This window comes from Xenopus laevis, chromosome 9_10L (genome assembly GCF_017654675.1).
Source record: "Xenopus laevis strain J_2021 chromosome 9_10L, Xenopus_laevis_v10.1, whole genome shotgun sequence".
NCBI lineage: Eukaryota > Metazoa > Chordata > Amphibia > Anura > Pipidae > Xenopus > Xenopus laevis.
Window position 1 is genome coordinate 46,303,896 of NC_054387.1, and position 26,579 is coordinate 46,330,474.

The following is a 26,579-nucleotide window of genomic DNA, read 5'->3' on the forward strand; positions in this document are numbered from 1 at the left end:
GGAATTCCTGTTCTATTTGTGATCCAATTCACCATCTGGTTTAGTCTCTCATTTGTTGAGGCTTATGGTGGTTGCTGCTCCGTTGTTCATCAGTGTTCTTCCCCAAAATTTGTATGATTCTTATTTTGTTTAATATAAGGAGAGAGAGAGTGTGTGTGTTCTTGTACCCCTATCTATGTACATTTCATCCCTTTGTGTTTCAACAGGTTCTGCAACATTTCTGAAAAGAAAATGTCCAAAGGTTAAACAGACTTGTCTTTTTCTGAATTCTAAAGAAACATCCCCACGGCTCCCCCCAGGGGAGCAGTTAATTCCATAAGTTTTGGGCCCTATGCTTTATTAATGGGGAGTAGTTAACTGTAAAAAAAAGTTTTATTTAATCGTGAAAGCCCCAGCTTCTGTTAATGGAGGAGCTACCTCCATAATTTGGGACTTATACCATTTTGCTTTGGAGGGACGGGTGGAGCTGGTCTCCAACACAAAACCTAATACTATGAATACAAGATCATTGCACATAGGGCAGACACTCTACCCCAAGGTACCATGCTGCTTCAGGTTCTTCATCCACAATGGTATCAATGTTTTATTGCCATGTATTATACTGTGTATTTGGTTAACCAGCATCTGCCACAGATGAGAATAAATACTGATTTGGTTACTGCTTTTGTATTAATTATAAGACATTGTACCATGAGCTTCTAGTTTTAATTTTAAAAGCAAGAGGATCCTGCTACTACTGAGATAACTATAAGGTATAGAAGTCCCAAGCAGGGAACGGAGTGATAAGCAATTTTAGTATTTGTTTATGAAAAATGTTATACAGGTATGGGACCAGTTATCCAAAATGCTTGGGATCTAGGGTTTCTTCGGGTAATGGATATTTCCGTAATTTGGATCTTCATACATAAGTCTTATAGAAAATCACGTAAACATGAAATAAACCCAAAAGGATTCTCTTCCAATAAGGATTAATTATATCTTAGTTGCGATCAAGTACGAGCTACTGTTTTATTATTACAGAGAAATAGGTCATCAAAATTTGGATTATTTGGCTAAAAAGTGAGTCTATGGGAGACGGCCTTTCCGTAATTTGGAGCTTTCTGGATAATGGGTTTCCGGATAATGGATCCAATACCTGTACTCCCAAAGTTCTAGTTGGGGAGGTAAAGCTAAATGCAATTAGCTGTGGGACCCAGTAATTCTTATTGACGACACACTGTGGGCTTTGGCAGTATCTCCAGGCTGAATGTATATTTTTGCTTTCTAAAATAGCCCTACGTGCCCAAATTGGGCCAGGGAGGTTTCAATCATACTGCCTGCCATCTGCACATGTATGGCAACTCCATGGGCTGTTTAAAACGATAATTCATCGATCCTAATAGACTAAGCACTAGCTGTTGCGATTGAAAATTTTCAGTTTCTATAGCAGACTACTAGTTGCTCTTTTGAACATTCGGACTGACCAAACAGAATGCTAGAAAAGTGGCCACTCGTATGGTAACTGTCTGAGTACTTTGAGGTGGTATAAACTGGTACTTTTTACCAGTATAAATTTTGCAAGGAGAGAGCAATAACTGCACAAACTACTCATACTGGGTTTTAAAGATGAAGGAAAGCTAAAACCATTTGTGTGGGGGCGGGGTGAAATCCAAGTTGTTAAGTTGCTTACCTTCTATCCGGGCTCTTCAAGAAATATACTATATCTGCAGTTTGAACAGAGGGCCATAAATAAGACACTTTGGGATATATTTAATGCAACTTTTCCACCCAATTTATTATCATGAGCTTCTTATGGACTATACCTGCACCAATCTCATTTCTTGTGGGAGAAAAAAAATCAGATTGATTAAATAAATAAAGGTTTTAATAGAAACATAAGGTAATTAATGTAAAAAACATCATTCTATAGGGCAACCTATTTAGGTCTAGTTTAACATCAAACTTCATGTTCAGTGGTCTCTGTCTAACTTACTTAGAAGCAGTATAACAATTCTGGATCTGAGAACACACTAAAAAGTGCTGAAAGTATTGGACCTTTCTTGATTCACGTGAACTCCAGAGAGAGTTCTGGCTCTTTTGATGTTATCTGCAAGTAGATACGCTTGGATACTTCTGGGCCGACACGCCGAGAGGTAGAGGTAACGCCTTCTCCACGGCGCACAAGTATATCACTGAGAAGGTTTTGCCGCTCCTCCTCTGTCCGACAGCAGCGATAGGCCTGTGGACAGAAAGGTGCATGTAATTTGCTAATAGTAATAGTATGAAGAGAATATAGACCAGAGTCTGGCAATCGTTTTTTTTTTCCATCCAGCTGCAGAACTACCACACCCAAAATCCCCTTCCTTAGCTTAGTGATGTGGAGCATTATGTTGGATACAAAACCAAACACAGTCTACCATAAGAACAAATGATACTTTGTGTTGTGAAAGTATGCCTTTCAGAATCCGCAGCATTAATTGCGGCTTCCTGTTCTTGATATTCAGATGGGAATACCTAAGGCATATACACATGTATCACAGCTATAATACCAGATGAAATCTGCACTCACCTTCACTAGTAATTGGGGGGAGGGATAGGCAGCCACCACAGCATTTGCAATGTCCACACTGATTCTGTTGAACTGTTGGATCTGTCGCCTCCACACCTCCAGGTGGCCTTTCCCACACCGCTCTACTCGCACCCCTCCAGCCCACTCACCATCCAGGTAGAATGAGAATGAGGAGATATCCCTTTGTCTCCTAAAAGGAATGATAAAAGAGTTATCAGTGAGGAGTAGACAAGCCATTTTGCCCCCATTAATTCCACCCCACACCCCCTAACCCATTACTTGGTTGGAGCTTCTGCCACCGCTTTGCTGAACTGACAGACAAAGTCAGCAAACTCTTTCCACGTCTCTAAGAACCACAAGTGGGTTCCTGTGTGCAGCTGGAAGTCCATCAAAGCCTAGAAAATAATGAAGGACATTAGTAAGAAAACCTTAATAAAGCTCATAAAGGAGCAGCCAACACCATAATTCCCTCACCTCCTCCACTTCCACTCTGCCCAAAGTAGGGGGTGTCTCTGAGGATTCTTTTTGTTTGTTCAGCCTCTTCTTCCCATTGCCTGGAACCCCTCCGCCCGTGGGCTCCTTTTGCTTTTTCCTGCTTAATTTTTTACCTCCACTAACAAAAATGAACAAAAAATGAACAGAAAATGAACAAACTATCTTTATATGGTGGGCACATCTGGTCTGTCTTCTCAGAACCTACCTAAAATATTTCTCCATCTCCATGACTACCAATGTGGGCACCTTCCATGACTTGCTGGCGGTCACACGGGCCACAAAGTTATGCAGTGTCTCCTTGCTGTTGCCACCTAGAGGCTCCTGTTGGGTAATAGCAGAAGACACTTTGTGACAGTACGTTACAGAAATGTTTGGTAAATGGAGAAAAGACATGAGGAAGATAGTCTTTAAAGCTCTATATTCGCAGAAAGAAAAGGAGGGCTAGTTAAATAGGGTTCCAACCTTCTTCCAGTTGTGCACCATTGTGACAAATTCTTCTCCAGGAAGAAGGATTAGAACCTCAGCTTCTTCTTGACCAATACCTTCTCCCTGTGTATGTGAAAGATGAGTGCATCCAAAGTGTAAGATTAATTTTAAACAATTTAACACAAGCATTAAAAAAAATGCCTGGGATTGTGATTGGCTATTTGGTAGCCCCTAAGTGGATTGGCATCCTATAGGAGGCTGTGTTTGGCAGTACACTTAGTTTTTTGGAGTCTTGTCTCCAAGCCGGACATTAAAAAAATAAGCATTTGCTTTAAGGTCACTGAGAGCAACATCCAAGTGGTAGGTGGACAACATGATACTTACAAGCCACTGGCTGGGTATCACTTTGAGATTATAAGATCCACTGGGGCAGGTACTGATGTACATGGTCAATAACATGTCAGATTTACATACATGATAATTACATAGTACTCTCAGTGAAATCATATGGCAGATCCCACCTGTATGTAGAAATACAATCAACACTTACTATATAAATATATCTCACAATACACTGCGATAAGATGCTTTCCAGCCACTCACATTGCTATCAGCACTAGATCTGCTCCAAGTGATGCTCCGTGGAATTGTCTGAGCCTGGATCACACATGGAGTCTCCTGGGTCTGCAGAGCACTCAGCACTTGTCCCCCACATCCATCTTGCAGGACACCTGGAAACAAACCCAAATGACAGGAGTGCACTTTGCTCAAAAACAAAAATATAGTTCACTTATAATTAATGTTCACTCACTTAATTTTGCCTTGATAAAGCGTATGTGAAACATGCGTCGGCGAGCCTTCAAACATTTTTTTTTTAAAAAAAAAAAAAAAAGCTTATTATTGAAATCTTACCTTTTTTAAACTTTAATTGAATCTCGGATCCAGAGAAATTTAATGGAATTGTAGCGCTACTAGCGCAGCATTCATTCCTTTTATTCTCTTTTATCTCTAATACTGGCCATAGAGGCAAAGATCCGATCGTACAAATCCAGGATTCGTACGATTTTCGGACCGCTTGTGGAGAGTCCCGACATTTTTCGTAGAAGAACCACAAACTTTTAGATTATTCATCAATTGTGCGTAGATGCATTTTATTGAAAGTCACAGCACCTCATTTATAGCACTTTAATCATTTTAATTATTTGTATATAACACAGTCGATTGAAATCCCATCAATTGTATGTTGGTGCTAAATTGATTGAGGACTAAGCATATGATTATAAAAGCACTAAGCACTTATAGAATGAGATCTCAATTAATTTTAGTAAGCTAGTGTGGGGTTTTACTGCTTTTTCTTGTTTTTAGGAGGGCACTTTGCATCTGATCACAGAGTAACCCACTACCAACACCTAGATACCCCCAAAATGATATTACTACACCCCTGATAATTCCCAAATGATATGACCTCACACCATTCATATTAATCCCCACACATTTCTATGAGCCCCACGTACCTGGGTCTATGAGGACAGTGACAGTTTCCTGGTTCTTCTTCCCTTTCTTTGCCTGAGGGGGTGCCAGAGGGACACGAGGGTTTTGGACACGAGGGTTTTGGACGCGAGGACGAGGCTGTGGGACACGTGACTTAGTTCCCCCAAAAGTGCGTTGTGGGGGTGCCAATAATTTCGACCCTCCCTCTCCTTCACTATCACTGCTCAGAACCAACACGTCCCTCCTCCGGGCGAGAAAAGGAACCGAAGGCAAATCCTCCGAATCACTCAGCTCAGAGGCAGAACTCATCTCAGACTGTGACTGGGAACACAGTGCAGAACAGGCCGCCTTCAAATTTAGCGGGAGCGGGGCATGCCGGGAGCGGAAGTTGCGCGCAAGGTCAACAATGGCGCTGTCCCTGTGTCGGTGTGTGTCCCGGGGCTTCGGTGAGTTACTGAAGTGATTGCTGTTGTTTGTTCCGTATGGAGGAACCCTGCAAGGATAGGATTGGTCATTGGGGGAGCCTATGAGATTAGAATTGGCCACTGTAATGGCCCTGCGAGATCTGGACTAGTTAATGGACGGACCTGGCAACGTTAGGTTTGGCAACTGGAGGGACCTCTGAGATTGGGGTTGGACCGAAAATAGAAACGTGGCCCAGGTGCTCCAGCCCCAGGCCCTCAGATCAACGGAGCGGACAGTCCTTATACAAAGCGTACATGTCGGTGCAGGGCACACTGGGAAATCGCGTATTGATCAGACCAAAGGGTTGTGGATAAAGAAATGAATACTTTATTTATACAATCATCTCTTGCCTGACGCGTGTCACTAGGAGACTTAATCATAGGCTATGGACATTAGAACTGGTCACTGGAGGGATCCTGTGAGATTGGGATTGGTCACTGGAGGAATCCTGTGAGATTGGGATTGGTCACTGGAGGGACCCTGTAAGATTAGGATTAGTCCCTGGAGGAATCCTGTGAGATTAGGATTGGTCACTTAAGGGGCCCTGTGAGATTAGAATTGGTCACTGGAGGGACCCTGTGAGATAAGGATTGGTCAATGGAGGAATCCTGAGAGATTAGGATTGGTCACTGAAGTGACCCTGTGAGATTAGGATTGGTCCCTGGAGGGATCCTGTGAGATTAGGATTGGTCCCTGGAGGGGCCCTGTGAGATTAGGATTGATCCCTGCAGGGATCCTGTGAGATTAGGATTGATCCCTGCAGGGATCCTGTGAGATTAGCATTGGTCCCTGGAGGAATCCTGTGAGATTGGGATTGGTCACTGGAGGGACCCTGTGAGATTAGGATTGGTCCCTGGAGGAATCCTGTGAGATTAGGATTGGTCACTAAAGGGGCCCTGTGAGATTAGAATTGGTCACTGGAGGGACCTTGTGAGATTAGGATTGGTCAATGGAGGAATCCTGAGAGATTAGGATTGGTCCCTGGAGGGATCCTGTGAGATTAGGATTGATTCCTGGAGGGATCCTGTGAGATTGGGATTAGTCCCTGGAGGAATCCTGTGAGATTGGGATTGGTCACTGGAGGGACCCTGTGAGATTAGGATTGGTCACTGGATGGTCCCTGTGAGATTAGGATTGGTCACTGGAGGGACCCTGTGAGATTAGGATTGGTCACTGGAAGAAGCCTGTGAGATTAGAATTGGTCACTGGAGGGATCATGCAATATTAGGACAGTGGGAATTGGAGGGACCTATGAGATTGGAGTTTGAGAGACACATGGGACCCATCAAGATTAGTACTGTAGGAACACCAGGGACCCGATGGGATTAGGATTGGAAATTCTTCCTTGGGACAGAAGCAAGTGGTACAGACATCCGGGTCGTGCAACTGGTACAATCCTTCCTTTTGAATTTGGATTGGAAGGTGTCCCTGTGAGATTGATATTGGAGGGGCGTTAGGAACTAGTGATATTAGTGTTGGAGGGACATAGAGAACCATGCCATATTAGTATTGGAGAGATACCGGGGACCCATTGAATTTAGCATTGTAAGGACACCAGGTAACCTGTAGAATTAGGATTGATGGGACACGGGTACCTTAAATATTAATATTAGAGGGACCATGTATGATTAAGAGATTGGTGGAGATTAGGATTGGAGAGACACTGGGGAATTCAGGTCCCATACACAAATATTCAGTGGCAATATAGTTATTCTCTACCTACTCTGTAGCCCACTGAGCTTGTATGGCACCAAGGCATTCACTTCCCAGTCAGTATCCCATTAGGCTTTGTATAGATAGAAATTGGGCCAGCGGGGAGTCGGTGTCTCAGGAACACATTGGTGTGTATGTGGCATTTCATTGTCTTTTAGGGGATGCTGTACCAGTTGAGGTTGAGGCAGCTCTATCATTATAAAGCTGTCAGTAAGAGCATGTCCCTTGCAGCAATGTGTCCTTGTGACCTTCATGCTCTAAACGGTTATTCAGATATCTGTCTATGTGAATGGTTATGCTGCTATGTGCAGATATCGGATTTATTGGATTTTTTGCACTCCTTAGTTGCACCACCCCCTGTGTCCTTGCTCGTGGCGAGAGAAGCATCCAAAAAAGCCGGGGGCAGCTCAAAGAACAAAGGGGGGAAGAGTCCTGGCAGGAGATATGGCTATAAGAAACTAGACGGTAAGACGCTCCTACATGGTGTTGGGCAAGTCCTTCACAGCCTTCTCGCTGTTGTGTTATTCGTATCACAAGATCATAAACTGATATGGAGGAGGATGGAAAATGCAGACTACAGTGGAAATTAATACGCCATGTGCAAGCCAACGAGATATAAACACACACCTGTAATTAGCAGTACAAAGATCACATGTAGGCATGTCATCATCTCTGCCACCCACCTGTTAACCCTTTCCACTCCTTGTTTTTGTTCCTTGGGTGTATTGATATTGTGCTTTGCTTGACTTTCAGGAGATTTTGTCCATGCTGGGAACATCTTGGCCACTCAGCGCATAATGCGCTGGCACCCGGGGTCCCAGGTCAGTTGTAGCACTCTCATTTCTTCTGTCGGGTGGGGAACATTGGTTAAATCGCTACTAGATGCTTGTTTCTTCTTGCCCTGTTTTGAAACCCTTAGGGATCAAAGGTCGAATTTCGAATTAATGTCTTAATAAACTCTTAATAAATCCGCATGTACTCGCAATTAGAATGGGAGGTTATTTATGAAAAAAATTGAACAGCTAAAATTCAATCAAATGGGAACAATCCAAAAATTAGTTTCGTATTCGAAAACAAAAACTCTAAAAACTCTAATCGAATTTTGAAAAAACCTGGAATGTCAATAAGGCTATTAATATATTCAAATGGGTCAATGGACCTCTGCCATTGACTTGGCAGGTTTTAGGTGGCGAATATTCGAATTAGAACTGTTTCTATGGTCAAGTTGTGATAAATCTCACATTCAAATTTACTTTCGAATTGGAGGATTCAAATTTCGAATGCGTGAATTATGACACCAAAAAAAAAAATTCTAATTTACTATTTGATCCTTAATAAATCTGTCCCTTAATGATTGGTTGCTGCATTGAAAAATCTGTTAAAGGGCCCCTGTATTTAATGTGTAAAACAAGAATACGCTCATCCAAGAGGGGCTATTGCTTGTACAGCCCGGCATAAAGAAATCCCATAACCCTCCTGTCTGTTTATGTCTTTGTATATTACAGGTAGGAATTGGCCGTAATAAGACCCTGTTTGCACTGGAAGATGGAATTGTCCGTTACACGAAGGAAGTATATGTCCCGCCCCCGCGCAGCGAGGAGAGCCGCAATGTCATATGCCAGCTACCGGCTGGCGCCATCATCTATAAAACATTTGTTAATGTAATTGCGGTGCCGCGAGAGAACCACTTCAAACTTGTAGAGATGATGTGAGAGCCGAAATTCTTTTTGTACATATCTTTATTAAATTAAAAATGTTTCATTACACACGTTGCTTCATATCGAACATACAAAAGGGATGTAACAGCAGGTTTTCAACGACTACTCCCACCATGCCTCACAAATCAGAACTTCCTGGGGACTGTTGGGATACGTAGTTCAGCAGATCTTATAAAATAGCTGGAAAGTGTTATTTCATTGTTTACATACAGTGTATTTAACCATGGCTTTGTACATAAAGGGGGGAATGTAAAGTCACAGAGAAAAACAATTCACACCAATAGGACTAAAAATCCACATTGCGCAATGTAATATTATTCCTTAAACTGTTATTGCATTGTGAATTTTAGTTGCGCACTCGAGAAATGCTTGAAGGTGCCGTAATCTTTTGGAGCAAACATAACAACTTTTTCAGTAAGAAGTTTCATTACATTTACTGTGCATCGGCGCAAACGATAAAATTCGCAAACGGTCTTCCACTGTCGGACGTGGAACAGTTTCCGGGTTCGCAAAAGCTATATTAAATTTGCCCAAAGAAAAATTTGTTCGTGCAAAGGCATAACTTTTCGCATTGCGAATAGTTGGAGTACCGACTTTTATTACATTCACCCTTAAAGGGATACTGTCATGGGAAATTTTTTTTTTTTTTCAAAATGAATCAGTTAATAGTGCTGCTCCAGCAGAATTCTGCATTGAAATTCATTTCTCTAAAGAGCAAACAGATTTTTTTATATTCAATTTTGAAATCTGACATGGGGCTAGACATATTGTCAATTTCCCAGCTGCCCCAAGTCATGTGACTTGTGCTCTGATAAACTTCAATCACTCTTTACTGCTGTACTGCAAGTTAGAGTGATATCACCCCCCTCCCTTTCCCCCCCCCCAGCAGCCAAACAAAAGAACAATGGGAAGGTAACCAGATAGCAGCTCCCTAACACAAGATAACAGCTGCCTGGTAGATCTAAGAACAACACTCAATAGTTAAAACCCATGTCCCACTGAGACACATTCAGTTACATTGAGAAGTAAAAACAGCAGCCTGCCAGAAAGCATTTCTCTCCTGAAGTGCAGGCACAAGTCACATGACCAGGGGCAGCTGGGAAATTGACAAAATATCTAGCCCCATGTCAGATTTCAAAATTGAATATAAAAAAATCTGTTTGCTCTTTTGAGAAATGGATTTCAGTGCAGAATTCTACTGGAGCAGCGCTATTAACTGATTCATTTTGAAAAAAATGTTTTTTCCCATGACAGTATCCATTTAAAGACCTTAACCAGCTACCCTGGTTACCAAAAGCAACCAATCAGATGTTTGCTTTGATTTATCCAGCATACCAAACATTAACTGCTGATTGGTTGCCTGTGCTCCCGCATGACCCCAACTCTCTCTCCCTTATATGACACAATATAACCCAACTGTAACCTGCACCACAGTTTTTCCACACTTCCCCACATATGTGAGAGTTCAGCAGAGATCCAGATTCTGTCCAACTGTGTCCGACGATACAACTGAGGAAGGCATAACAGGGGCAAGCCTGCTCTGAAATCTGCTATATTTCCTGGCTGCACTCACACTGTAGCAGTATTTCTGTTGCCTCCTTGGTCCTCCTCCATCTTGTCCACAGGGAATTTTGGGTCAAGGTTGACTGCATGGCTCTTGTCAAAGTCATCCATGTTTTCTTGTGAGCATATTCTTTACACACCAAGCTGGCAAGGACTGGCTGGCAGAATAGGCGAGGGCTGATGAAATCTCCTAGACATATCTACGTAGCAGGGGGGTGGCATGAATTTCGCTTGCTCATAACTTGGAGGAGCCTGAAAGATAAAAAGCACAGTTAAAGGGGTTTAGTGGGATTCTTCAAATTTCTAGATTTTTTTTAAAACTTCTCGTTCTACATGTCAATTCATCTAGTTATTAGGGTCCCACTTACCCTAGCAACCAGGTGGTTTGAATGGGAGTGGAGGATAAGCAAGAGAGATGCAAGGGAGCAGTGATTATCGTGTAGAGTAGAACTGTAACCTATGGCAATACTAAGATGTATCAGCAGTACATGAAATTTGGGGTGAGGATGTAGAGGTAACTTCCTTAAAGTGATACTGACACTAAAAAATTAATTTTAGCATATGATTGTACATTAAATGTTACCTATAGGTCATGTTGATCATTTTTTGCTGAGAGTTTTTTTTGTATATAATTGTTAGTTGAAGTTCCTAAGCCTGACTCTCTGACTTTGCCAACCTGACTGTCCCATCTCAGCCTGTTAGTTACAGTTTCTAATGCTAACAGACTCCTGCTGCACAAATATGGCAGCCCCCTCATACAGGAACACGGGGGATCAGACAGGTAATGTAAAAGCATCATGCAAATACTTTATGGCAAAGTTAGAAGTAGCTTGCAAAGCCAATATTATAATAGATGTAAAAAAAGGTGTCAGTATCTCTTTAAGTCATTTACACAAAAAAGGCCAAATATTGGAATTTCATAGGGTCTGTCCAGATGGTTGCCTGGGTCCCATAATTCCTACATGTTCTTAACCATAAGAAAACAACACTTCAAATTAGAGGGGTCCATGTTGACAGTGTAGGCCAGGGCCAAATAAACTATTAACCTGCCCCTGCACAGGGCGATTCAGAGCATTTTATCACGCACACAACTTTTGTTAGAAGGGTGCATTTCAGTCATTGTACCGCAGCATCGTAAATTTTCAAGTTGCCACAAAAAAAAAAAAAATAGGGGACAATTCATTGTTCTGTCTCCAGACCCCCAAGCTGTGACATTAGCCACAGGAACAACGCAGTAGGGGACAATAAAAGTAGGGGACTCCCAGCATTCCTTCAGTAGCATGCTAATAACTGTAGTGCAACAACTTCTGCCTGGCCGTAGGTTGCCGAATGTGGAGACAGACAATCAAAACATTTGTTGACAATGTAGAATCGTGACCTCTTAAATGTCACAAAGCTGAAGATGTCAGCAGAAATAAGCAGCCATGTCTCTGTGCCAGGACAATACACTGCCAAGCGCCAAATACCCTCTGTTTCCCTGCTGGTATAACTAGCTAACTCAATCATTAACTAGGCCAGTAAATACACATAGACTTTGGGCCCAAATCCCCAAGGACCATTAAAATAAAATGATATTGCTGGCTTAGGATTTGATCTGGGAGTCAAATGGTGTATACAAATATTCACAGTTGACGGCTCGCATGACTGGTATACTTGTTCACATGTACAGCAGTTATAGCCCTTTGTGTTTCTTGTCCCTGCTTATGGTATTGCTATATTCAATACAGTGGGGCGAAGCACAACAAGATTGCTGTACATGGTACACATAAGCCAATAGATAACACATAAATCGGTTTGGACATTTACTTTCCCTTTGGAAGCTGAATAAGCTTTAACAATTGTGTGTTTTTATTGCCCTTATATTTTATATACGGGTGGGGGGGGGGTAGTGACAGAGAATTTACCTCCATTCTGGTGCATGCCAGCAGACCAGGCTTCTCTGGGCCAGTGCTGTTGATGGAGCTGGGGTCATCTTTCTCTTGGAGGCTCTCATAGCTTGGAAGTTGGTAACTGCTAGTGGAGCCCACACAGAAGATCTGATTGCCCTGGAGTGAGAGATAATACACATTCACGAGAAGGACAATCCTTTGCAGGCAGAGTTTCAACTGTTTTCAGGTTTCAGATAAAAACTTTATTAATCCCGAAGGAAATTATTATGCCAGAGTTTGCTCGTTTAACATACAATCACGCAGAACACACATATTATACATCATTAGATTATGATACATTCCAAAGAAATAAAAACAAACACTGCTAACTGCTTAAAAAAAGAAGAATTAAAAACAGCAATAGCTGCAGGCAAAAAAGATCTCTGATTACCTGTATCCAAAATCCCCCGCCTGGCGATTCTTCTAATATATTTCTTTGTGTGCACTGGGAAAATGCCGGAGGTTGGTTCTAAGAAATAAATGGATAATGCAGGGATTTTAAACTGATTTAAGGAAAACTGAAAGGTAGAACTGCCAAAGAAAACTGCTATGGGCACAAGATAGTGACATACTGGAAACGAGGGACATGAGAATGTACCAGTGCATTATACTTATTTTGATATAGAACAATTATGCTTTAAAAAGTAGTGTTTCAGGCTGATTTATTGAATATTTTTGCAAAAACCCTTATAATCCCTCCCTTACACTTCCTGCTCCCTGAATTCCCAAGCTATGGACGGGAGCCAGCGGCTCTCAGCTCACTGCACTGTAGGACAGAAACCAGCAGCTAGCAGGACCTGATAGGGAACCGAAGCCTGTCTGTGCTTGTGTGGATACAGAGTCGTGATTGGCTGTCCCCCTCCTGCTGTGCTTCTGGCAGGGACCGTTAGGACACGCCCACCCCTCATTTGAAACACAGACAGGGACCAGAGAACATCTATAGGGAGCTCCAATAAAGGAGCTATTTTTACAGATAATATTAATTTTTAGCACCATGTAAAAGCAACATCATATATTAATTATAATTGCCTACAAAATTAGGGTTTTTTAATGTATCCTATATGTCTCTTTAAGGACTGTTATGGAGTAAAACAATACTACATCAGAAATGAAAGAACATATAAGGGACTGCTATGGGCACAACACAGTTCCAAGCTGAAAAACGAAGAAACATGTTATGGACTGCTATAGGGGCAATGCAATGCCATGTCAGAAATGAGAGAACATATATAAGGGATTGCAATAAGCACAGCACAGTTCCATGCTGAAAATGAGATAAAGGGTAAGAGGCTACAACACTGCAAACGAGGGAACGCTTAGGAACTGTTATAAGCAGGTACAACATAGTACTGTACTAGATATGAGGGAACCTGTGAGGGACTGCTATACACACAACCAGTCCTATGCTAAAAATGAGGGAACATATAAGGGACTGCTATATTTACAAGACAGTTCCCTGCTGAAAATAAGGGGAAACGTAAGGGACTGCTATAAGCAAAACAGTGCCAAACTGGAAACGAGGGAAAGTATGAGGAACTGCTAAGGGCACAGGACAGTTCCCTGTGGAAATAAGAGGAAACGTAAAGCACTGCTATAGGCAAAATACAGCGCCAAGCTGGAATGTATGAGGGAACGTATAAGGTATGCTGAAAGCAAAACAGTGCCACAAAAGAAACAAAGGAATGTATAATGGAGTTCAAGAGACACACAGCGCAGCGATGGCAATGAAGGAATGTGTAAGGCACTGCTATGGGCACAACAGTGCCATGTTAGACATGAGGGCAAAAGTAACCCAAGGCTTGGCTACGGTTATAGAGAGAGCAAAGCACAAGAATCCAAATCTAACAAACCCCTACAGGGCCAGTGCTACCAATCCAGGGTGTTCATACTTACTGGGTTCTGGTTTGTTTTTGAGCAGAGTTGTTGCCACAGTTGGGGGTGTCTGTGATACAGGAACAGTAATACCAATAGGATTATCAGAAGCAGCATGCTACAGGCAACACCTACACACAGGGAACAGAAATTGCATTAACCATCAAGCATCTTTACGACATATGTTCTTACCCTAATAAACTGACACCCAGAGGCACCCTCAGAGCAGATTGCTATAACCCAAAGAAGAAAGTACTGTCACCCAAAAGGCACCTATAGTGCATGGTAGTACACTACAGTTGCATATTGATGACACTGTCACACAGAGGCACCTACAGAGTTACTGACACTCTTACCTAGGGGAACCTACAAAATGAGCTACTGTCACCTAGTGGCATCTACAATGGAAGTTATGGTCACTTAGAGCCACTTACAGAGTGTGGAACTATCACTAAAACTGGCAGTTAGGCAGGGTAAAAAAAGTTAAAAGGTTGAACTTGATGGACGTGTCTTTTTTCAACCTAACTTACTATGTATGTTACTATGTAAAAGAAATCTTCAGAGGTAGGGATCACCCAAGGGGCACCCACAGTGAGAGGTGCTGAATCTACATAAGAAAAGACTGTCACACTGGCCCATACAAAAGGAGGTACTGACACGGTCACCCAGAGGAACTTACAGAATGAGCTACTGTCACCTAGAGCCACCATGTCCCAGAAACCTGCAGAAAGAGGTGCTAATACCCATGGACATATAGTGGCAAACTTTATATAGAAGAGAGAGCCTGCAAGAAAACTCATAAAAACCAGAGGGACACATCGCAGACTGTTCCTACTTACCTGCAGTGAGCAGTGCAGGAGACATGATCTCTGAGTCCGACATATCTCAGCTCCTCACCAACAGCCGGCAGACGTGCCAATGAGCAGAAGACTCAGTGAATGATCTAAATATTCAGAACCTGACACGCCCACAAACCACCTAATTGGCTAGCAGTCTGACTCTCCTTACTCCAATCTGGTAAAATTATAATCTTCTACTATTTAACAAATCCATGGGGTAGAGCACATGGTGTCCATAAACAAGGTCTTGGCAAGTGCAACAACCCTTCCCGGTACTAACACACCTTGGACACAGATCTCTATGCGAGGCGTAGTTTATTACAAGAGAAGCCCCATAAGGGTTTTTGTTTATAATCGGCTGGATGAAACCGGCAGTGCAGGGGCAGGGCTCGGCCTAATTAACATAGTGATAAAAATACAGTAAGAGATTAGAACTGTGCTTCTCTGGCCTGAATTTGTATGATGCCCTTGTATAGGCAGGCTTGAATTTTGGAAAGGCCACAAAGGCCTGGGCCTAGGGTGGCAGAATTTTTGGGTGCCCAGTTGCATCGCAATGAGGCTGGAAACAATGGAGACATGGAGAAGATTTGCTCACTCTTTGACTCCAGCGTGTTAATCCCAGTGCTTCAGACCAGATAAAACAAATAAAATAATCTCATATGAAGGGGAAGGCAGAATGTGTAGGAGGGGTGTGACAAGTGGTCCCAGTTTAGGGATGTATAAATCTGTCCCTCAGTATAGGGGGCCAAGTGGGACACTGGCTCATTGCAATTTCATTAAAAAGTGTCTTATTCTCCCTAAAATTATTTTACTTTAGGTCCCAGCATTTTCTGATTACACCACTGCTAAATCCCCATTCTCCTTCACTGACCACATTATTCCAACTCTAAGCAATTTACCAATAACCCCCATGCCATGCCATTCTCCTCACTAGCCTCGTTTAATTAGTCTTGCACTTCTCTTATTTCCCCCACCAATTGCTCTCCTGGATGACTAAAGCTGGCCATAGACGCAAAGATTTGATTGTACAGTTTTCGGGCCGTGTGTGGAGTGTCCTGACTTTTTTCCCATGGCCATCGGTCGTTCAGACGATCATTCTGTCGGCTACTGATAATATCTCTGCATGTGTTTTCAATCCGACGATATCAGTGGGAGACTGTCACTAGCTTTTGTCGGACATCACTTTTGTACGATTGCTGTCAGGGGCAGAACATTGGCTGATCTGTTCTTTTACTACTTTATTTGATCTGAATGGTTAGCGGCAGGTCAGGAGATTCGTCCAATATGAAGGTAAATCTGCAATTCTCTGGCCACCGTAACACCTGTATGACCTTTACCTTTCTCACCTTCTCTTTTTCTTCCTTATTCACCTTACTGCTCTAGAACACTTCGTATTAGCAGGGCCATACTCCAAATGATGGCAGATTTTAGATTTCTAACAATGGAGGCGCTCGTAGTCATGGTGCTTATGGGAAAAAATTATTTAAAGGACAAGTAAAGGTGGAGAGAATTTTGAGTCAGATTACTGTTGGTCTGTGACAATGCTGTTCCCATGTACAATGTGATTTGGAGCTCAGTCAGATATTTATCAGACCAGGAAAAAATTCCCTTGGCTAAAGGTTCCATCGAGCTCTGGATTAGGACTATGGGCAGTGCTTCGTTTTAGGGCCCTTAGTGATTAGAAAGTTGATCTGAGGATCCAACATTCTGGTCTACCTTGCAAAGACCCATTTGGTTTGGCCATTTTGCTAATATAATATCCTCCTCTCAGTTACAGGGGTGGACAAGCAAGTGTACAGTGCATCATTTCTGCCATAGCTGTGCTCCAGTGAGCATACAATTAAAACAAACACTGATAAGGATTGTTAGGCTCATGGTACCCAAGGTGTATTAAAACATCTGCTTCATTGAAACCCATCTGACACAGGCAGATTTTAGCCTTAAGTCAATGACAGGTGGCACAACCAGGTTCAGCTGTTTTTCCATCAGCAAAAGACAGTGACGTGTGGCTTGACCCATAGGCTCATGTGCTGGAAAAATAAAACATTGGTTCATCTCACAATGACGTAGCTTTAGACTTTGCATAATGAACAATATTTATACATATGGGTGAGAGCGTCCATATTGTTTTCTTTAGGCCTTTGACAGTCCAGCTATTGTTTTGCATGGTGCTTGTAAAAACGGACACACTTTCATGGTTATAGTAACCCATTTATTAAGACTGATTTCACTCAAGAAAACAAAACTTAAAGTGCATCGTAGTGTTGTCGCAGACAGGCCGCAGCCTCACGGTCCTTTGATTCCCGCCTGCCTGACACATACACACAGGAGGCTGAAATACACAGGCTAGTTTTGGTTCTTGTTTGTCCTGTACCATACACCCTAGCTGTTAGCATGTTACAACTGACTAGCTTGATTTGGAAACTGCATCTGTTGGGGAAGCAACTGCAGAAACCACAGTGGTGTTGCCAGAGTGGTTGAAGCCGCAGCATTTTAATGCCGCATAAGCGGCCACAGTGGTCTCTTTATTGACTGGAAGATTCATAATTACAGAGTGTCAACACAATCTGATATGAAAGAACAGAGATTAAACGCATCACCCCAGGGGAACCAGCCCCCCAAGGCGTAATTTAAGGCAGAGCTCGTCGAACAACAATGAGCCCCACCATACAAACTTCACCCCCATGTAGCATTTGGTCGTTTCTTCTTATAGCAGCGGAAATGTCCCCATTAAAAATGTATTTGGCACACAGGGATGAAATGGAAAGACAGAGTGGACACACAAAACAAAATGTGTGCATTGGGGTATAACATCAGCATTGTCTGTTTAAGAACCTCAGTGCTGGGCACCGCTATGCCTGTGTTATGCGGCTGAGTAAGGCTTCCATCTTGTTCTCGGGAGATTATTACATTCTTGCAGCTTGCAGCCGAGGCAGCAAACCTGCTCACAAAAGAATAGCAGTCTGTTGGCTCGACTTCTCCAACTCTACAGCACTGCCCAAGTTATTGTGTAGCGTGATATGAGTGGGTCTATGTCCATCAGTCTAAGTGGTGCCATCAATCCAAGTCTGTGCTCTCTGCCTGCAGAAAGTGTTACCTCAGACGGCCATCATGTGTGACTGGGCTTAGCTCTGACTTTGGGTCAGGGGACAGAGAGCTCCAGCGTGTTTTGGAGCATTTGGGAAGAGAGGGGCAGGACTTAGAATCATCCTTGGTGCATATGCCCCCGACTGACCAAAAGCTCCTTAAACTTTCATCTGTCCACGCTTCCAGCTCTTTGCCAAGGAGCTCTGAATTATGATTAGCATCTCGTTCTGCCTCCACTCTGGGGGGTAAGTTCAAAATCCCGCTGAGAGCTTGGAAATTTTGCTCCATATACTGACCTTTTGAGGGTCCTGCGTGCAACCAATTATCGCCTAAGGAGATAGGAACATGAAGTGAGGAAATTTATAGCATTTATGTCCCCCAACACCCGCCTTTCCCCATATCTTTGCTCTGATCTCTCTCTACAGCAGTGACATTCAACCTTTATGGATCCAGCCTATTGTTAAACTACAGCTCCCAGAATTCAGCCATGGAACTGGGAACTGCAGTTCAGCTATATCTGAATGGCTGCAGGCTGGAAAGCATTTCAATATATACCTTTAGGGTGAAGACACACTGCAACTCATCAATGTGACTTTTTAAAAACCACGATCTCGACGACTTTCGAGCCATAGGATAGTGTACAAGTTGCCACAATGAATATTGCGCTGTTTACGGTATGGTGATCAGTCACCCTGATTTGTTTCAAATGTCGGGATGACAAATCACCACGTGTTTTAGCCCTTACAACGCTTGGTTTTTAGATACAAACTCCACATCCACGGTTATACAAAACTATTTGTAGAGGTGGTGTTTGACATGCAGCTCCTGATCACTGTCGTGTGTACACCAGAAACTTAATGCATTCTAGCCCCTCCCACCCTCACCTTTCCGCAGTGGCTCCTTGTTTCTCACGGTCAGTGGTACCACAAGGAAGCGAACCTCGGCCAGTAACTCCCAGAAGCGTAAGAGCCGAACAGTCCAATAGCCAGGACGCAGGGGGCGGGCCAGAGGAGGCTTGTACTGTGTGAAATCAGCATCCATATCCACAGTGATGTCATAAGAGGCAGCGATAATGTATGTTGGATCAATCCAAACCACTGTAACGGTCAGGTTGAGCCCACGGGACCACTTCTGTACTGCCACCGGCTCATCCAACGGCCCAATCAGGCCTCCAAAATTACGGAAGATCCTTTCTTTGGGGTCCCATTCAGTGCCCACCTGGAACAGAGAAAAAGTTATAATAAAAGCAGCATAATAGAGATGGTAAGAGATTTCAGTTACATCAGAGACTAAAGGACAAGTTTCCAACATGAAACTGACTGAAGCCTAGACATTCACCTGGGGCAAGGCAGATATCAGCACTTCAACCTGTGATCAAATGTATTATGAGACTTTTCCTATATTGTTTCACCTGTAGGTGGCAGTAAAGGTAGCCGGCAAAATAGTTAGAGAGATTTACAAATATAGAAAAATGTAACAACTAGTTATACATATGATCTACTGGTGATTCGATCAAAAGCTTTAATCATACAGATGGGATATGGATTAGTTTACTTCATGGAATGTAAACCCCCCCCCCCACCACCACTTTTTTACCCAATGGTAGAAAATTAAAACCTAAGCAAACTTGGGTTTTAAAAGTTATTTAAAAGCAATTGTGGTTGAAATACGTTTTGTCCCTTTCGACACTGCTGGTGCTGTCTCTTTAAACAATGTCGCTTCACAGGTCTATCAATAAGCTGCTACATTGTTTCCAAAATCAAGACCAGCAGTGCAGAAAAGGGAATAGGAATTGTATTTTACAAATAACTTTTAAAACAATTGAAAATGTGCAATGAATGTATTTTGGAAAGCTGTTTAAAATGATGTTTGAAGAAGATTAATGATATTTCCTGTGATTAAGCAACATTTTACCTTTGGCTTTACATCCTATTTCAACCCCAGCTGAATTGTGGCATATTTGAAAAGCTGGTTTTCTTTGTTTTCTTTGTTGAATGCGGCCTTACCCCAATATGCAAACAAAACCAGGACAATGTAATTTTTCCTTTCGCCTTCCCCCCGTGCACTATCCTGCAACTTGATTTGGTGGAATATTACAAGAACTATGACACAGTAATCATCCATGCAGTAAGACTGGAAATTCTACTGGTCTGCATTTTTGTTTTTTTTACATATGTAAATTATGGCAAACTTTCTCCTGTTTTATGCATGGTATACATCAGTTATATTTCTCGGGTTAACAAGAAGATACACAGACAAGGAAAGCCTCAGTCAATGGGGGCGCCAATTTATTCTGCACCTCCCAATTGATTCATAAACCTCTTCCCCTGGGCCAGTGTGAACACTCTAAACCTGTCCTAAAAAATATCTGCCTTATTTTTACCTAGATATCTGTTTGGCAGGCTATTGGAAGGGCCCTATACATGGGCAAATAAGTTGGTGACTCAATCTAGAGCAGTAGTCCCCAACCAGTAGCTCGTGAGCAACATGTTGCTCACCAACCCCTTGGATGTTGCTTCCAGGGGCCTCAAAGCAAGTGCTTATTTTTGAATTCTTGACTTGGAGGCAAGTTTTATTTGCATAAAAACTAGATGTACTGCCAGACAGAACCTCTTTGAGAATGGGGTTACCAAATAGCCAATCACAGTCATTATTTGCCACCCCAGGAACTTTTTCATGCTTGTGTTGCTCCCCAACTCTTTTTACAATTGAATGTGGCTCAGGGGTAAAAAAGGTTGGGGGTCCCTGATCTCTAGGGACAAAGGTAGCAGTTTTTATTGGCCAATGTATGGCTGTTCAACATGATTGCCAATTATCAAGCAGTCAGTCAATACGTGCCAGAATAAACCAGTATGCGGAGAACTAAAGAAGACAAACATAGGGGAAAAATGGAGGTGCAATATTGAATTTAACTCACTTCAAGACCCTGTATGCGGCCTATTGCTCCGCCTTGTTGTGACAGTTTCAGGCTACCCTGTGGCATCATCCAGATCTCCAGAGTTTCTCCACTCTGCACCTCCTGTTTCACAAGGTAACCTTGGAAATGGTCATCATAGAAATACAGCTCGACGCTGGACGGCAAACCTGACGCTGTGAACCTGTAAGGAAAATAAAGACATTTATCCATCTTACTCTCCTATTGAAGCACCAAACCCATTCTACCCTTCCTTTCTTTCTCACCTGCAATATGGTTGTTTCGGCTGCTTTTTGGAGCCCTGTAGTTCACGCAGTGCTAGGCGTGTGAATGCAGGGTAGGCAGTCATTGTGACATCACTTAATCCCCCCATCTGATCAATGCTGTCGTAGACATTTTCCCAGTACCCCTTCAATCCAGGAGTCTCTGACGGAAGCTCCCCAAATAAATGAGCATCCAAAATATCCAACACCTCCTGATTCACCGATGACTCAAATTTTCGTGCAAAGAACGTAGGCCGGGAGAGCTGCTAATAAATATGCACAATGATACAGTTTATCAAATCAAACTACACACTGCCAAACCTCACCAATGAAAAAAGTAAATATACTACATATGATTTGTTCACAGCACCAAATGGCCAGAAGGAACTGAAACATTAGGGGAGCTTTTGTGGTACCTGAAGGCGCACCACATCCTGAGGTTTGAAGTCATTGGGCGAACAGCCGCACCAGTCCACTATGTGCTTATATTGACAGCGGCAGCCCAGCTTTCTGTTCCAGTTGGTCACTCGCAGGTTATTATCCACCAGAGAGTCACAGGCTTTACTGTTTTCCAAGACCGTGTGGAAGAATGACTGTAAAGGCAGAACAAGAAGCAAGCATAAGGAAATGGAAGCAGCATACTCCTACAGAGAAAATGAAAGGTATTCTGTCATGATTTTTATGATGTCATTTTTATTTCTAAATTACACTGCAAATAATTCACTCTACAATTACAATTTTTAGTTGTAATATTGGTGTGTAGGCAACCATTCTCAATTTGCCTGGTCATGTGCTTTCAGAAAGAGCCAGCACTTTAGGATGGAACTGCTTTCTGGCAGGCTGCTGTTTCTCCTACTCAATGTAACTGAATGTGTCGCAGTGGGACCTGAATTTTACTATTGAGTGCTGTTCTTAGATCTACCAGGCAGCTGTTATCTTGTGTAAGGGCTCTAACAGAAGAACGTTTTTACCTGTGCTCCCCTGTGTTCTGATTTCATGCGTTTAGCAGGACGCACTGAATTCTTTTCAATGGGGCTGTACTCACACAGATGCATGTAAGCGCTGAACGCAGGTTGGGAAGCAGCATGTTGCATTTTACCTGCGTTCATCGCAGGTAAAAACGTTCGTAAGAGCCCTTAGGGTTAGTTCACACTGACCCTTAGGGAGCTGTTATCTGGTTACCTTCACATTGTTCTTTTGTTAGGCTGCTGGGGGGGGGGTGATATGACTCCAACTTGCAGTACAGCAGTAAAGAGTGACTGAAGTTTTTCAGAGCACGACTTCAGAGCTGGGGGTAGCTGGGAAACTGACAATATGTCTAGCCCCATGTCAGATTTCAAAATAAATATAAAAAAAAAATATGTTTGCTCTTTTGAGAAAAGGATTTCAGTGCAGAATTGTGCTGGAGCAGCACTATTAACTGGATGGAATTTTTTTTTTCTCCCATGACAGAATCCCTTTAAAGAAAGGCCAAGTGCAATAGCCAGAGGCATACACAGCTACATTCTGACCTCAGCAGGCAGAAGGGTGTACTTGTAAAATTGTCTCAGTTCAGAGACCAAGATATCTTTCGTGTAGGTGACATATTCCACAAAATTTCGCGTCAGGGCAAACCAGTCTGAGCCGCCATCCACCACTATCCCCTCGGGAATCTGCCTCTCCCCAAGACGCCACATGTGGGAGTCGCATTCGTGGAAAAGACGATCCAGGCCCTGTTTTTTTATAAAACTGAGAGAGGAAATCCACAATGAAAGAGATGACTAAGAAAACATGAGGAACCGTCCCCTGCCACATTACTTACCGAGCATTGTCACGGCCGTGAGACTTGAGGAAGTTCTTATGTCTGTGTTTGGACAGGAAAAGGATCAGCTCCTCGTTTGTCCTGGGGGTTAGAACACATACACAAATGATAAGAAAACTGTCCAAGAGATACTATTAGAGTAACATATCTGCTCACAGCAAAGTTAAACCATACTCAAGAGACCATGCATGAGCAGGAAGTCACACACCCAAAAATACCATTTACAAAGGCTGCCAAAAAAAATAGTGTAATCCATAAAAAGTAACTTCCTTGAAGCTGTGCATTTTACACTGGATTGTCATTATTGCCTTCTTCCCACGAACAAGCATCACCTTTGCATTCAATAGAAGCGAAATCTGAAAAAGCTATTTTGTCAGATTCTCTCTCCAAGTTAAACCCACTCTATAATGATTATTTTTTTCCTTATCCGTAACCCTAAGACACTAGCAACAATAACTGGAATGAATGGATTGCAATTAAAAATATACTGTCCACTAGTTTCAAGTGTGCTGGTAGCCAGTGACATGTTAAAAGTGGGAATGGTGGTCTCTTACTTTGTAGGGTAGTCAGTGGCACTCAGGTTGATAAAGAAGTCCCAAGGCCAGTCTGGCATCTCCAGCAAGTCCTTCATGCTGCGTAGGTACATGGTCAAAAGGCTGGCTCCTCCCCATATGGTCACCATGCGCCAAGGGGTGACGCGCATGTTCTCATAAGACTGCGCTAGCTGAACCACTTCCCGGTGAAGGTAATCGGATCTCTGTAAACGGATAAAGTAATAAAGGGCAAAAAAGAAAAGGAAAAAAAAAAAAAAAAAAAGAAGTCCAAGTGTCTTCATACCTGATCCACGTGGATGTAGTAGAAGTGATCTTGATGGTAAATTGCCTTTATGAGGCGTCTCAATTGCCGTATAGCTCTACCATGCACAACCAGCATATACAACACACGTAAAGGTTTTTCAGGGGGTAAGGCGCCCACATCAGGTTCCTCCCATGTTAAGCCTGAGTTTACCTTTCCTGAGAAAGACATAGCAACTTTTGTAAATGTGTTGAACCACAATTCCCATCTCGCTACTACTTGGTTGAGACTAAGCGTTGCAATTGCCTCTCAGGCAGATATCGTACCTGTGAACTGGCACTGACGTTGAACACTTTTTGGCATGAGCTGTCCCGCCAGGTGAAGACAAACCAGATTAGCTATCTCTTGCTGGCACTGCTGGGTTCTAGCCCTGGCAAGAGCCGATAGAGCATCCTTTCCAGTGATCTCACACTTTGGAGTGAACCCGCGGTCTGATGAGTGAGGTGCTCCCTCCACACTACCTGTGTCCCCTTCTCGGGTAAAATTGTGCCAGTCCTTGTGGGAAACGTGGACAGGCAGCCTTTGTTTGCGTATTGCAGTGGCCTTTCTAGTTATTTTGCTCCCATCATTGCTCTTCCTTTCTGGTTTCACTGTCCACCTCTGCAATCTACTCCCTGCAGAGCTGTCGGAGTCCTTGGCGACTTCTCCATTATCTGGGCTTCTATTTACCCTTGGCAGGGAATTCTGCAATCAAAACTTGGTAGACTGTAAGCTCTGCAGACATGACCCCCCACCCTGTTGAAAGCAGCTTAGATCTAACCATATGGGCTGATTTCTATTCATTACTCCCCACTACCTAATAAGAAGGAAAATACAGTACACGCTCAGGAAAAATATCCTTGATTGATCTGATGAGAGTGAGACTTCATGTCTGCATTTATTTTTCTACACATGTAACCGTTATCCTACTGCCTGTGCTAAGGAGTATCAATCTCATCCTCATGCCAAGAAAGCAGTATCCTCAATGGGTTTCCATTCCACTCACAATAACAACATCTCCTCTCACCCGCACACCACATTTATTGCCCTTTTCTCCCACATACCCCACTTACGATCTGTCCCTCCTGCTAACCCCACTAACTCATTAGGGTTATAGTAACCCAGTTCTGGAATTTGTTTTAAACCTAAAAGACATACTAACACCAAAAAAAATTTTTTACATCCATCACAGCATTGTATTTGCATATTATTTAAAACTTTTCCACAAAAGTATTTGATCCCCCGTGTTCCTCTATGAGTGGGCTGCCATATTTGTGCAGCAGTAGTGTCTTAGCTGGGAAGGAACAGTCAGGTTGGTAAAAGAGTCAGGTTTAGGAACTTTAAAGGAGAAGGAAAGTTGTTTCACATATGGGGATGCAAATGTTAGGCACCCTCACTCAAGTGAATGTATTTACTTATCTAAAACCCTGGGCCGGTGCTCCTATCAGCCGAAAACTGCACCACCCCGGGGTTATTCCATCGACCAATCCTCTTCCGTCTACTGCTTTCTTCAAATGTCCTGGGGCAGACGCATGCGCAGTAGAATGAAATAGCCGGCATTTTAGTTAAAGTTCGGCTTTTCACTCTAACGCGCATTCGCAGAGAAGACAGAAGAAGCCGGAAAAAGATTGCTCCATGGTGCTCGCTGGTATAACCCCGGGCAGGTGCTGTTTTCTGCTGATAGGAGCACCGTCCCGGGGTTTCAGGTAAGTAAATACATTCACTTGGGGGTGCCTAACATTTGGTAACCACAAGCGTGAAACGAATTCCATTCTCCTTTAAGTAACAATTACAAAAGCAGCCCTAACAGTGACAAATAGTGAACATGACCTATAGGTAACTTGTAATGTACATTAATAGTTTAAAGAGAAGTCTTTTAGGGTCAGTAACATCTTAATTCATGTGAACTCTAAATGGGAACATGGCAAGGTCTCAACATGAATCAACATCAGCCTAATGACATGGGGTTAATTCATGTCTCCCCCTTTCTATCCCACAAACTTCCATTCATGTCCCTGCTCTTTCATTCTCTTTTTATACCATTAACCCCGTCTCATGCTCCCCTCTCTCTCTCTCCTACATGTCCATTCATTGCAACACTCTTACTGTGTCTTCTCTCCCATTCTCCATGTCTCCCACTCATACCCATGTCCCACTCATTGTCCTCTCCCACATGACCCATTTATTATGTCCCCTCATTTGTTCTCCTCTCTCTCTCCCCCACATTGCCACCTCCAGTCAGACAGACACACAGCCTGTGGCCAGGACAGGTACCTCCTTGTCGTCCCCCTCCAGACCACTGAAGCTCCACACCACCAGGCCCTGTATGAGCAGCAGTACAAGCGCGGCACCAGCTAACAGTTTGTATCGTCGGCCGAGCTTCAGTCCCCGGGCGCTTGGCGCCATCGTTCCAGGGACCACCCTAGTGATGAGGCCTGGTTATCCGTGAGCACTAGTACCAGAGGGTGCAGAGCCCAAGAAAGCTCTCGGAGACCACCTTAGTTTCCTGCGTCCCTCAATGCCAGTGAGTTCTCGTACCCGACTCAAAAATGGTCGCCATAGCCTCGGGCTCTGTGACGTGTCAGGGTTACCCCATCTAGGCGTAAACAGCGTGCCGATAGG

The 26,579-nt window shown here is 43.1% G+C and overlaps 3 protein-coding genes across 4 annotated transcripts; 1 reads left to right on the top strand and 2 right to left on the bottom strand.

The window, feature by feature from the left end:
* Positions 1-1,846: 1,846 nt before the first annotated feature.
* On the bottom strand, positions 1,847-5,272 carry eme1.L (essential meiotic structure-specific endonuclease 1 L homeolog; the record flags this gene model as incomplete). The annotated part of the gene is given in 8 exon segments (NM_001114788.1): positions 1,847-2,218; positions 2,549-2,738; positions 2,828-2,943; positions 3,023-3,161; positions 3,249-3,364; positions 3,506-3,592; positions 4,073-4,200; positions 4,984-5,272. Coding segments are annotated over 8 exon segments (1,239 nt in total), but the record flags the coding sequence as incomplete, so codon positions are not given.
* Positions 5,267-8,904, top strand: mrpl27.L (mitochondrial ribosomal protein L27 L homeolog). The gene is made up of 4 exons (XM_018235303.2): positions 5,267-5,406; positions 7,484-7,603; positions 7,892-7,959; positions 8,644-8,904. Exons 1-4 carry the CDS (start codon positions 5,367-5,369, stop codon positions 8,848-8,850), a joined length of 435 nt encoding a protein of 144 aa, XP_018090792.1. The 5' UTR covers positions 5,267-5,366; the 3' UTR covers positions 8,851-8,904.
* Positions 8,905-17,256: 8,352 nt separating this feature from the next.
* Positions 17,257-26,512, bottom strand: xylt2.L (xylosyltransferase II L homeolog). Of its 2 annotated transcripts, none has more exons than XM_018235305.2 (11): positions 26,232-26,512; positions 24,245-24,662; positions 23,961-24,136; positions 23,678-23,880; positions 23,124-23,204; positions 22,834-23,050; positions 21,739-21,915; positions 21,326-21,585; positions 21,063-21,243; positions 19,030-19,363; positions 17,257-18,474 (listed from the first exon to the last, which is right to left on the bottom strand). In XM_018235305.2, the coding sequence occupies exons 1-11, from the start codon at positions 26,361-26,363 to the stop codon at positions 18,152-18,154; spliced, it is 2,502 nt and encodes an 833-aa protein (XP_018090794.1). In that variant the 5' UTR covers positions 26,364-26,512; the 3' UTR covers positions 17,257-18,151. The 2 variants fall into 2 exon arrangements, with proteins under 2 accessions (XP_018090794.1, XP_018090793.1); XM_018235304.2 differs by having other exon boundaries at positions 21,326-21,588; positions 26,232-26,511.
* Between the last annotated feature and the right edge of the window lie 67 nt (positions 26,513-26,579).